General features: G+C 30.9%; 1 protein-coding gene across 7 annotated transcripts in view; it reads right to left on the bottom strand.

Moving 5' to 3' along the window:
* The window catches only part of LOC129963765 (zinc finger protein 236-like), a 53,673-nt gene that overhangs the window by 8,175 nt on the left and 32,003 nt on the right, over positions 1-13,495 (bottom strand). For 3 of the 7 annotated variants that reach the window (XM_056078306.1, XM_056078308.1, XM_056078309.1), the window contains exons 2-4: positions 4,575-4,733; positions 3,952-4,011; positions 1,469-1,680 (exon numbers count right to left, since the gene is read on the bottom strand). In XM_056078306.1, the coding sequence (XP_055934281.1) occupies positions 1,469-1,680; positions 3,952-4,011; positions 4,575-4,677 (375 nt within the window). In that variant the 5' untranslated portion in view covers positions 4,678-4,733. Of the gene's footprint in view, positions 1-1,468; positions 1,681-3,951; positions 4,012-4,574; positions 4,734-9,262; positions 9,352-10,932; positions 11,068-12,096; positions 12,293-13,495 lie in introns of those variants that run through there. The other 4 variants (XM_056078305.1, XM_056078312.1, XM_056078307.1 and 1 more) reach the window with 3 other exon arrangements.

The following is a 13,495-nucleotide window of genomic DNA, read 5'->3' as shown; positions in this document are numbered from 1 at the left end:
CGGTTGTTTGTTGGAACTCCTGGAATATGTGCGCCATCGGTTTGGTGCGGTATTTAAAAATTTATTTGGACATCTCTCATCGGTATCTATCTCTTAGTTTCATGGATCTGCCGAGATGATGCACATTCCGACAATCACAACTCACCTTTCACTTCTTAATCACAAAAACCGTTGACGATTTTGGAATAACTCAGTAGATATGTCCTTTAAAGATCGCTCATTTCTGTGATATCCGATCTTTACGCCTTTCTCGAAGTCAGACAGCTCTGAATTTCGTGGCATCTTTCATGCGACTAACACCAGTGCTGTTTTCTACACGATATTTAAGTACAAAAGACGTGACGTAGATCAAGACCGGAGACATCCTTATTTGCATGAATGTCCAAATACTTATTGGTAGATAATGTATCTCAATTCAATTTAAATTAAATGCATACAATTAAAATTTCAGAAAGAATCATTGTTACGTGGTATGCATGTTTACCGTATATTTATAAAGGAATAAAACTGTCAAGAATTTTCGAAGAAATTTCTCAACTTTCGATTACGCTTGTCACTAATTTGCCACTGCCTAATGAAATATATTTGAGTTTAAGAAACGCCAATTAGTGATTCTTAAGTTATCTGTTTAGTAATTTTCAGATTAAAGATGGATGTTTAAGTATTAGGGATTAAGTTTAGAAATGAAGATTGGATTTATATGAAAGAAACAGGAAACGTGTTTATCCCCCCCCTCCTCCTTTAACAATTCGTTGAAAGATGTTATCGTCTATATAGTTATATATTCTTGTCTTTTGTTATCAGCAGCAAATCACAAACTGCCCATTGTTCTATTAAAAGACAGAGCAATTAGTTTAGCTTGGGGTGGAAAATTTTAAACATTTAATAATTATGTAACATTCGCTGCATTCCATATACAATACAGTAAATCCTATTAGTACATCCATCTAATCTACAAAGAAAACATTTAAAAATTTCATAATCATCATTTCTGTTTATATTAAGCTGGTGTATGAGGTCAGAACAACCGAACCTGGGGATGTGCTGCCTCCCAACTCGACCATCCAAAAGAAAATATTTCCTGTATAACCAAACGGTTCCAAGCAGTTCTTGGTCTTCCCCCTTTCTTTCCATCCGATCTATGCCGGTGCAGTTTTCGTATTATCATTTGGTGCATGCACAACGCCATTTTTTATTTTGTCAAAATTAGATATGTCTGAATTTGTCTCAGAAAGATCCTTAAATTTTCATTAAAAATAAATTAATTAAAAAATAAATAAACATCCAATTTATAATAAAATATTTTGTGAGTTATAGATTTGCTGGTGATAAAGGCGATTATTTTAATAATTAGTTTTTATTATTCTCGCATATTCTCGTCTTTTTTAAAGACTTTACAAATAAATTCAAGTATTTTTTCATCACATGCATTAAAATTAATCTACATTATGAGAAATATGCTGCATACCTCATTTGACTTTCCAGCTGGAGTCTGAAATTTGATAAGATTTTCAACTGCTGCTGGTGAGTTGAACTCGCTTGGAGTAGAGCTGCAAGCTTCCATCTCACCTGAACTCTCCTGCTCCATTGGTATTTCAACTTTTGCTTCTGAATTTGACTCTGATAGTTCAGTTTCTTTTGTCTGACAGTCTTTCTCAAGCTCTGTTCCAAATAACGATTCTGAAAAAATCATTTAAGAGAAAACTTACAAAAAAGTTTCTATTCTTTTATTGAATAAGTAACGAAAATATTTTGATTAGTCGTAATATAGATTCAAACAATGAAAAACTTCAGATTAGACAATTAATTCAGTTTTATCAAAGGTTATACCTTTAGGAAAAAAAGTCAACAGACGCTACATTCTCCATTTAATTTATTTGTTGAAAGCATCGTGTGTCTTGCAGAAAGTCAAGATACAGAGCGGATAAAATGTTCAATTAGATGCTTGTTGGTGTACCCATTACCTTTTTCAGGAGAATACCGAATTGATTCGACATCTTTGGAAAATCAAAAGCAAAAGAATGAAAGTATTTTTCTCAAACCGAAAACAAAGGGTGGTTTCGATAAAATAAAAACTGCGGGCGTGGTATTCCCAAAGCTTTCGCGCATGCATGTTCTCAAGTATCCTTCCTCCCACATAAAACTGTTTGAGATTGGTCATGACCGTGAACTCCACAAGTGTCCAGAATTTTATTCCCACACAGAATCTTATGCTTCGTAGTATAGTGAAGAAAATCGAATAGCATCTTAGAGGCCTTCTTTCAATGGATCAAAACCAGCATTCGATACAGAACTATAATTTAAATAACACAGCAAATTTCATTTATGTAAGTTGATGCAGTTTTGAATAATCCCATGAACGTGCGTGCGAATGAGCAAGCCACCAAACGGTTAATGTAGATGGATTTAGTTCAAGATCTGATACGGTTCCACAGTTCAGATACTTGAATTGTTTGCCATGTTTTATCCGTCTAGCTTTCACTTGTACTGGGGCAGATAGACGATCAAACTTCCTTTGAACGGATTTTGTTTAAAATTTGATAGAAATCTACAAATTTGGGTGTTAGGCCCACTTATCAAATTTTATCCATTTATCACAAAGCGTTTTTGAATTATCCTGTTTAGAAGCAAACATAATTCCAAAAATTGTTTTTTGCTGAGCTAGAGACTTACACCTCATAAACATAACTCAGAAAGTGGCAAACAATGCAATATTAACTCGCTTTCTTGCTTGTTCGGCATAAATTTTGTCATTGGATGTAGCTTATTGGGAAGTTCGTTTAAAATCTTTTGCAAAATTTCACATACACAAGACTAAAAAACAGTTATTTAAATAAAGAGATTTTTAATATACAATACTTTCCAAATCGACTGAAAAACTTAAAATAATTTTTCTAACACCATTCAGATTCCTAACAACATATGGATTATTCTGAAAATTTATGATTGTGAATTTTTAAAATTGGCAGTCTGTATGGGACCAGGAAAAATTATTTTATATAATTTTTTAGTCAGTTTTAAAACACTATGACATTATGTTTAAACAATTTTTTATTCATTATTGATTTGATTTGTTTCAAATTCGTAAAAATGAAATTTTTTAAATCTTTCTATCATTTTCGGATGGATTAGAGATTTGAAATTCTGTACACCTATGTATTATCAATTTCAATATTATTTTAGTATTTTCGGAATTTAATTATTAATTTATTGCAATTAACTGATTGGTTCATTTAATGTCGATCCATTTAAATAAATTTAGATCACATGTTAGTGGCATTAACCTAAAAGTGATTTTGGGAAAAAAATTATTTCTAGAGTCCGTAAATTTATATGTCATAGAATTAAAAGCTAAAAAAGTAGAAAGTAACTAAAATTAAAAGGAAATCCTCTACTTTTTCAGCACATTCATTAAAATGCATTTTAAAAACCTATCTAATCTAATGAATCTTGAATAATTTAATACTTTATTTTGCATATTAAATCCCGAATGGATTAATATTTTGAAAGAAGACTGAGTTAAATTGTAGATAATGAGTTTAAATATTACGTACAAAATTAAATCAAATTGAGTATTTGATTTTTTCACATTGAAGTCATTTACATAGCTAAGCTGTCAGAATTAAAACCAAACTATCTTTATCAAACAACAAAGTTTATTGAAAAGATAATAGTTAAAATATAAATCTTCTGTACCACCAGAGGCACGAATCACACATTAAATCACATTTTAGACTTAAAAATTGGAATGAAGTAACGATCTATGTAAAAACATATTTATTCTTTAGTCTTTGCAAGAAGCAACATCAAAATGATTTCTATTACAAGTAGGAATTATACTATTCCTGTTATTGAATTATTATTTGAATTAAAATCCAAATATCTTGAAAAATCTAATCCAAATATCTTTGTCCATTATATTTAGAAGTTCAATGCAGGATTGGAACTTACCTCTAGATTGGACATTTTCGTCTCTCATCTTATCCACTGTATCTTTTGTTTTGTCAGTAGCTGTAAAATAAAACAAATAATTTTCTTTGAAAAAAAGATTCTTTCATTAAAAAAGGAATCTCAAATAAAGTGGCGGATTTTGGTAACTTGTAAATAGCAAGCTCTACGAGGAAGAAGAAAATGGGGTTGGTCATTAATGGAAGACAAAGCATTTTTTTTTTTTTTGGTAATAGTTTTAGTCGCGATTAAAAGAGACGGAAGCAATCATTGGGCAGAAATGCACATTGCAGGGAAACTTTTCATAAAAACACACACTTTGCATTCATTTTAATCTTTCGCTTAACGATCTCATTCATTCTATTCATGACATTTAATTGCTAATAAACGGATGCGAAAGATAAGAGAAAAAGAGGAAACACATACAAGAATAAAAGAAAATTGATTAGAATTCTCATTTTTACCATTGCATTTATTGTATGCACTTATTGTGCGTTTTTTTTTTTTTTTCATATTTGCTCTAAATAAATTTATATCTGCCAAATGGAATTTTTAAATGCCTCTGTTTCTCTGTCACACTTTATATAATATATAGAAACCGAAATGAATGACTGAAATATGTATACCTTGTTGCATAGATTTGCGGCCACTGTCTTGTGCATGAGACCTAAGAAGGTATGCAGGTGGTGGTGGTACCATCTTTGAATAATGGAAGCGGAACCCTCTCATATATGCGGAATAATGGATGCAGAAACTTCACTCTTTTCTGTGTTTATAGCAACAATCTGAAATTATTTAAAAAATTTAGAAATGCTGCTTGATTTATTTCACACGAAAGCTAAATCAAATTTTTACAAATCGCGACGATAAGGTTGATTTTCGTTCATTGCGCTCACTTAGAAGTGAACAACAGACATTCAAAAATGCTTCAAACAACTCATTCAATTCTTTGAATTATTTGAAAACGTTGCTTTCAAGTTTAACTTCAGAACATGAATAACTTAGCACTGAAACTCATTGACCAGACTAACTATCTGAGTATAACGGATGTAAGCTAAAACAAGTATTTTTTTAAAAAAAATTTCATCTAATTTATATAATAAATGGAGACTTTAGCAAAAAATGAAAGGGAAAATTAAAATTTACTTTTCAGAATCTGAAACATCTCCTTCAATGTTATGTGAACATAAAATGACAGTTTCATATCGTAATTTTGTTCTTAACCTATTATAAGGGAAGTTAATACGGCACATACAAGTAGTTATTTTTTATTATTATTGTGAAATTATTTGCAAAAAATGTGGAAGGTAGCCGCCATATTTTGGCCGTGATCATTACTTAAAAGCTATATTTAAACAAGGAACAAAAATTCCGCGGATTTTTAAAACCCATAAAATTCATTTATCACTTTTTTGCGGAAATTTCATTCTAAGCAATATTCAAATCCACACTGTTTAAGAAAAGAGGATTATCAATAAGTGACTTATAGCTTTGACGCTTTGTTGACGACTTATAGCTTTGAATTATTGACAATTTATAAGATATACCCCATAGTAGTGTGAGTGTAATAATAGTTCAAAACGTAAGAGCGATAAGATTTCCATAACTTATTTACGGATGCTCAAGATGTTGGATGAGTAGGTGTTGGATTCGTACCCCGATAGAGATGAGTTCAAGAACTTTCTTCCCCTCACAGTATAAAACATTTTAGTGAAGGGGTGGAGGAATGGAGGAAAGGAAACGGGGATAAGGAGGACTGCAGACTTCTGGATGCCACCGAGGAAGAAGGGTGTCGAGATCTATAACGATAATTTATATAATATTCTTGCTATATATAACTAAGTCTATAGAGAGAATACCATTTCAATCAGGATATTACAAATAAGCAATGTACATACACTGTAATGTACAATGTACATATGTTTAGTCAATGATTTTAAGCATCTGTATCTCCAAGATGTTCTTTCTCTCCGATCTCCTAAAAATTACCAAAAGACAAAATAGAAGATACAGAAATAAAATATTTTGCTACTAAAATTTTTTCAGTTATTTTTTTTTTCAAATTTATTCCTTTGATGATTGGATACTTTTCTGAATTATGAAAATTTCGAGTTTTTTCTTTTTCTTGTTAAGGACTGTATTTTTCTACGAAGTTGTATTTAGATGTATAATCTTGTTAAGAACCGATCATCTTAATATTTTCACATCTCAATCGAAACTGAGTGGAAAGTTAACTTCTAAACAATGAAATTCTTAGAACGCAAGGGAAAACCTGAAAATCCCTTGAACACACGTTTCATTATAGATTTCCTGGAACACTTGATCCAAATGGTGTTGCCTCGAATAATATTTCAGTTGTAAATACTTTCATGTCACTTTTTAAAAGAATCTTCTTTGAAAGCAAAAATATTAGGAGGATAAATTTGAACAAAATCATTTCATTACAATTTGAAAAACACTTTCCTAATCGAATTTTCTTTTATTTATTAGCAAGTCGCCAAGAAGGAGGAGGGGATAGTAAGTAAAACGTGGATGAAAAGTTGTCACTTGGATGAAAGATAAATAAGAGGATCCTTGTTTTACAAGGGTGATTCAGTTATCGTGGATTAGGGCTGATATCTTTAAAAGAAATGGGAGGGGAGGATTGGCATTGGCCTTTGGTTGTTAAGTTGTAATTGACCACAGTATCCACGTTACCATCTATGGGGGCCGATCATTCAGACATCTCAACTAAAGGCTAAAATGGGTCAAAAACACTCAAAATGTTCCCGATGAGCCGATTTAAAAATGACATCCATTATTTGTCGATGAATCAGCAAAATAGACGTGAAATCACGGACGTTACGCTTCCGTGACAAAAATCGAAAGCTAAACTTAATTTTTGTATGTAGATCTGTTTTTGAATCAACTGGTTAAGAAAAAAAGATCTGAAATGTGTAATGGATTCTCTACATTATAATACGATGTTAAACACAAAACATATCGTAACGTGCAGTTATACGAAAATATATGGAAAAGAAAAATAGCCTCGTTGCTTGTAAAATTCTTTGCCATTTGCAATCGAGCATAATTCAGAAAATCAATCCATTTAAAATTTAATGAATAATTATTTTGTATTGAATTTCTCTTCAACTCTCAACAGTTGGTGCTTCATTTTATAGTCTTCATTAAATGTTGGTGATGCAACGGAATTTTTTGCAAGAAAAAAAAAATTGCACGCACGAAAAGTTTTGGATGAAATGATCCGCTCAAGGGAAACACTCATCCTTTTCTAATCATTATTCATCTCTTGCCATTCCGTGTCCAAGCGATTTCATTCGTCTGAAGGAGAGAGAGAGGAATCGCAGCTATCGGGAGCGGCGTGTGAATAAGAGCGAAACTCGTCAGAGGAATCCGAATTCCGTCGCAAACGAAGGCGTGAGCGATATGCATTCCCGGCCAAAAGAAAGCACGTGGATTATTATCCCACATCCTGATGAGCTCAGTTCGGACTTTCCCCAACAATGGCCTACTTTCTTTCTTTCTTTTCTTTTTTTTTTTTTTTTTAACTGCGATATCCTTTCAATTAGAGAGCAAAAGTCAGAGATTTAATGCGAGAACAATTGCTCCATTTGCGCTTTATAGGAGATTTTACCTTACAGAATAGACCATATTTGTGATAAATATATGAAGCGCTTGCTACTGATTATGCAATCGGCTGCTTTTATTCGTCTTTTGCTACTTTTGGATAAGTCAGATTCGGGGTAGCTTTATCTTCCTTTTCTTTTCTTTTTTTGAACTTGTTAACCGTTCATAGGCGTTATTATTTGGCATAAAAATGACATAGAATCCCCCAATATCTTGGACATTCTGTGGACTCTATTTTGGATGAAAGTGATCCCAATCAAAAGAGTCGAGTATCCAATAATAATAAAAACTGCACTTTTAAAGGATCAATAAAATTCGAATTTTATAGATCTTTAAGTGGAATATATTTGATTCTGATATTCTACGTCGTGTCAATTTTACTTTTTTACCATTTACTTTTTATAAAAAATTAAATGATGAATTGAATTAATATTTACTTATTTTTTATTTTACGTTGGACATTCTAATGAAAGAAAATAATTATATAATTTAAGTCTCGAAATTTAATTTAATTAGAAATGTATGCTGAAACTAATTTAATAATTTGTTTTTGGAATTTTTACATTTATTTAATATTTATTATTGATACAACAGATTTTGATATTATATATAGTTGTATATATTGAGAAGGGTGGTTTGAAATCTAAAGAAATCTGTTTTCAGCAGCTAACAATTTTATTTATAAATAAAAATGAAAAATTTAACTCTCTCTCAAACTAATTTTTGAATCACTGTTTGAATATATCGTTCGCAAATAGGTCCAAGTACTTTGGGGGAAAAAGGAATTGTTGTGTGCTTACAACACGATGGCAGGGGGAAAAAACGTGTCGTTTTAGACCGCATAGAAAAAGATTAAATATATTTAGCGAGAACTCCGGAAATATTTAACTATAAGACTCAAATAGTAAAGGATTCTGTGATTTTTAAATAGTGGGATTCATCTTAGTTTAAATAGATTTACGTTTCAATTTGAGAGGACTATTTTGAAACGACTGCATTATTTTGAACAATTGTCAGATGACGAAGACTGAGGAACTAAAATATCTCTCTGTCCTAACGTCTATGTTACTCCAACAAAAAGATGGGCTTCACGCCATATATGCATGAAGATTTTGAAGTTCAATACAGTATCGGACATCATTACAGACACTTAGCAACTACACCAAAAGGACTTAAGATACATTAAAATTTTTATATTTATATGCAGAAATTTATAAAAATGCAGTTTTTTTTTTTGTATTGCATCTCACCATTTCCTCGTTGCCTTTCGAAATGTTGCAAGTGCTGTCTGTCTGTACTGTGAGTGAGTGTTATATACCATAATAATAATTATTGAGTAGATATTAATTACATACATTAAAAAGGATATTATATAAGAAACGGCAGGCTAATCTATTTTTTAAAAACGCGCATCTTTCTATCATCTTATGGTGAATGCAATAAATCGGTGATTATTCCTGATCGCTGATGCAGTGGTGTTGAGTAATAACAAAAAAATACTTCCTCCCGTCAACTGGAACTGCGTGTTCATCTTTAACGGTATAGAATTCAGCTACTGGGTCATGTGAATAAAACATCCTGAGTATAAGATATTTTAACGGCATGAGTTAATAATGCTAATAGTATCTGGATATCCGAAAAAGCAGAAACGTATTCACATAACAGCCGTTATTCTCCATCCACTTACCCGAATGCGGGGCATCATGCTGTATAAGATAGATGCTTTGATATGACGGTTCATTCTATAACACTTTTTGAAAGGTCACATTGCCGATGTACTACCGTAACAAGAGATCCAACATTTATTTTCGGATGAAATACTTTCCAAGTTATATCAACACATATAGTGTGAGGAAATAAGTGATAAACAAGATAAGGCTTCTTCTGTAAGTCAAACAGATGATCAACAATTTAATAATGCTGAAGGTTAAACCAAAATATTTTAAAATGAAGAAATCAAAAAATAATTATAAAAGAAAAATATTTAATGAGGCAAAACAAAAATCGGTAAAATGAAACATGCGCTAAATTGTAAAAGTAAAAAAATAAAAAAAAGTCTTTTTGGAGGTCGATATTCTAAGTTCCATTTTAATAAGTTTTATCAGTGTTGTAATCTTTAAATTTTTGTTTGTACAAACTTGTAATGTCAAAATAGTATTTGCATGATGCATATTTTCCAAAAGAAGGGGGGGGGGAAACAATGAGACCTTCGGAAATGCATCCATAAAATGTGTTTATCTTTTATCGACCGTGGATAATTCTGATGCATCATCGCATGTATGATATAAATGCAATAATATAAGACATTGAATGTCTGAATGACATTTGTTGTGTACTTTTAATTTTTATAATCCTTTCATTGATTTGCAAATAAATTGTCTTTCTTTTAATGTAGATAAAAAATGACGTTCTTTTTTAATCACAGATATTATATATAAGCCAAAATAAATTATATATTGTCTACTAACTTTAATTTATACTAAATTTTTCAAAAATGTCATACTTGCATTGAATTTAAAATTCAAAAGTAAACTGAAAATTCCTATAAAAAAGTTGGAGTTTATTTTCGATTAGATTTTAAAAATAAATATGTATTTCTTTAAGATGACCTGTAATAGGAAATAAATAAATAGAGCAAGAATCTATGTCTTGCTTAACCGTACCAATATTTGAAATGAAACGAAGTGAATTGTCGCAACCGGGGACAAAACATTTACTTTTTTAACAAGTCTTGATGAATACATTTTACAACTACAACTTTTTCTTTCGTGAAATCTTTATAGATTCAAATAATTTCCGACTGATGAACAAAAAGTTCTTTTACTCAAGTGCTTTTCTTTCCTTTTATTTTGTGAACCAGAAAATGTCCAACTTGAAATTCACCTCAGCTGCAATACTCTTTAAAACCGACATTCATTTAAAACTGGAGATACGCATGGACCCAAAACACATTTCTGTTTTCCTCGGGTCTTTTTTTTTTTTTTTTCCTTTGTGAAAATGGGGAAACGCGTGAAGGATGTTTTCTTCCGTAAACGATGGAATATATGAAACAATAGTGATGCAATGCTGCTCATTTCGAATTCAGGACGTTAAAATGACTAGATGTTATTTAAAAAAAATCATGTGGTTGCATATTTAAAACAAACCCAATCAATTTTGCAGACAAGTTTCCATTTCTATTGTTCTACATAAATAAGAATCGTATTTTGGATTGAAAATGCATTTAAGAAGTTCAACAACTAAGAATTGGTAATATATAAATGAACTGCACTTTCTACAATTAGACCAACCGATTAAAATCCTTGACTCATTCGATCTGTGAGCCATTTAGAAGATTGCGTTCTACTTACGACTCACCTTACGCAGAAGCCTCAGGAACAAGAGCATTTCAGGAATGGAAGAAATTGACTCGCCATTTACCAAAGAGTTTTTCCTCTTGTCTCTTTGGTAATCAAATACTTTGTCGTATAATTCTGCATATGCCAAAGACTTCTACACAAATAAATGTTGGTTGTTTTAACAAGCATCAGGATTTATATGCTGAATAGTGAGGTTAAACGATAGAATTTAGAAATACAGTCACTTCAAAAACAAAGTTAATCTGCTGCATTAAAATGTTAAAACCTTGATTTATTTGATACAGAATTAAACATTATTTAAAATCATACATTTTGTTCACTCTTAAAGAAAGATTTATAAAGAAAATTTTAATTTATATACAGCTAGTAATATATAACAAAAATAGGAAAGAATCATTCAATATGATTTTTAATTCACGTAATAAGCAATACTTCACTAGATCCTATTTATTTATAATTATTTAAAACGGTATAATGAAAAAATAATAGGCTTTTACAGAACTTTGAAAAAAATGAATGTCCAAAATTACGTACAATGTTGGATAACAAACACATGCATCAATCAATCAAATGAAGCAAATATTTCTATTAGCAAATTCGAAAAATTCTAAGAAAAAATCCGTTCACTTAAACAAACTTGTCAAGCATTCAGTTACATGAAGTTTCTAAAATGGCATAATGTGATGGCATTTCTGTAAAATTTATATTCTCTTTCAGATACTTGTTTAAAATATATATATATATATATATATATATATATATATATATATATATATATATATATATATATATATATATATATATATATATATATATATATATATATATATATATATATATATAAGTGATAACCAATAAAGAATAGTTACTCCATATATTTATCTTTACTACCTAGTATAATAAGTTAAAACATGATAGTAAACAAATAATTTACAAGATAAATTAATAGTATTTGCTATCTGGTACAATGAAAATACTCTCAGTCTAGAGAAAAGTTAAATAATTTAATCCATCCTACATTGAAGTAAGACCTTTCTTCAATATACAACGCGATGAAGCTTAGGAATATTTTAAATCCTACATCTCCTAATCTATGTTTTACACCTGCCTATAGTTAGGAAAACATGTTGGCCATCAACAAAAAACATTATTTAAGGACTACCTGTAAAATGGAAGCGGCAATATCACAGCATCTTTCCACCCTTCAGAGGAAACGATTCTCTCCCGAGTGGGTTCGTTCCTCCAGTCTCACCCCGAAATTGAAGGTCACGCCTCTTTGCCGAACTTTATCGAAAATTATGTTTCAAGAGGGTCCGGACAGAAGGGATGCGATGCGCCCTAACACCAAAGAAAGAGAGGAAAGAGTGCAAAGCTCTGGCATCGAAGCTGTTCCTATGGCAACCATCCTGTACACAGAGACAGGCTACTGCAGTCGTGTGGCCAGATGCAGCGGATCAAGCGATCAATGGATGGTGGCCACACCTGTGCTCTCTCTTCCCCTCACCCACACCTTACCTGAGGGGAATCCGTTTCTCCCCCGACCCAACCCTGAATAGGCCCCTTCCATGCAGGCGCCTCGGTATCTCCGTTGAAAGGAATGCAGAATTACAAGTAGAGAAGTCCGGGAAATACAGACGAATAGATACAGCTGAGTGAGAGTTGGAACTAATCCGTTAATCTGCTACGGATTAAAAGATTTGGTGAGAAAGCAATATTTCGCCACAAACACAGTGGCAGCAAACGAGTTTTTTTAAAAAAAGAGAAAAAGAATATATATTTGCTTTACTGAATTTCAATTATATTCGCAATTTGGTCAGAAAGGTTATATATTTTAGGAATTAAAAGGTTTCATAGGCTAGCGTTATTTTAACAAAAGAAATAATGAATAAGGTTAAATAAATTCTCAAATAGAAAGAATTAAAGAATTTTATCTATATATTCCACTGCCTAAATCATTTACAAGAGATAAAATCGAAATGAATGTGAAATGTATGATTTTTCAACTCAGCATTAATTGTGCTCTATAAATTACAAAATATAAAAAAACTTTTTGTAAAAGATACGAGGTTTTGAAAAAACGGGAAGAATTAATTAGTGTCATAAAAATAACCCAACACATAGGATTTTTTAAAAAATTTATTAGAAATCTTAAAAATGGTTTATAACTTATTCATATTTTTAATTAAGGATTAGTAAATATTAGTTCTTTAGATATACTTTTTAAATCCGAATCTTTTGCAATAAAAATAGAATGGTCCAAAGAGTAAGATTCTTGATTTCGGAATTACAACAATAAAATGTATTTTCCTTTCTTTTACAGAATAAAATGTTTCTCAAATGAACAGAAATTAAAATGAAAACATGTCTTATTGTTAATGAAAAAGTTTGGAAACCCGACCAATCTAGATTCGGAAATAAATTATATTTCATTATATGCCAATTTAGATTTGTAAATAAATTCGATATTAAGTTATCAAATTTATTTTCTCTCCAGAAACGTAAATTAGAGATACCAGAAATAATAATAACAATTAAATCTTATACCAGCATAATTAAAAGTT

Source organism: Argiope bruennichi, chromosome 3 (genome assembly GCF_947563725.1).
Source record: "Argiope bruennichi chromosome 3, qqArgBrue1.1, whole genome shotgun sequence".
In the NCBI taxonomy this organism is placed as follows: Eukaryota; Metazoa; Arthropoda; class Arachnida; order Araneae; family Araneidae; genus Argiope; species Argiope bruennichi.
Note: the sequence above shows the minus strand (reverse complement) of the source record. Positions and strands in the feature narration are given on the sequence as shown.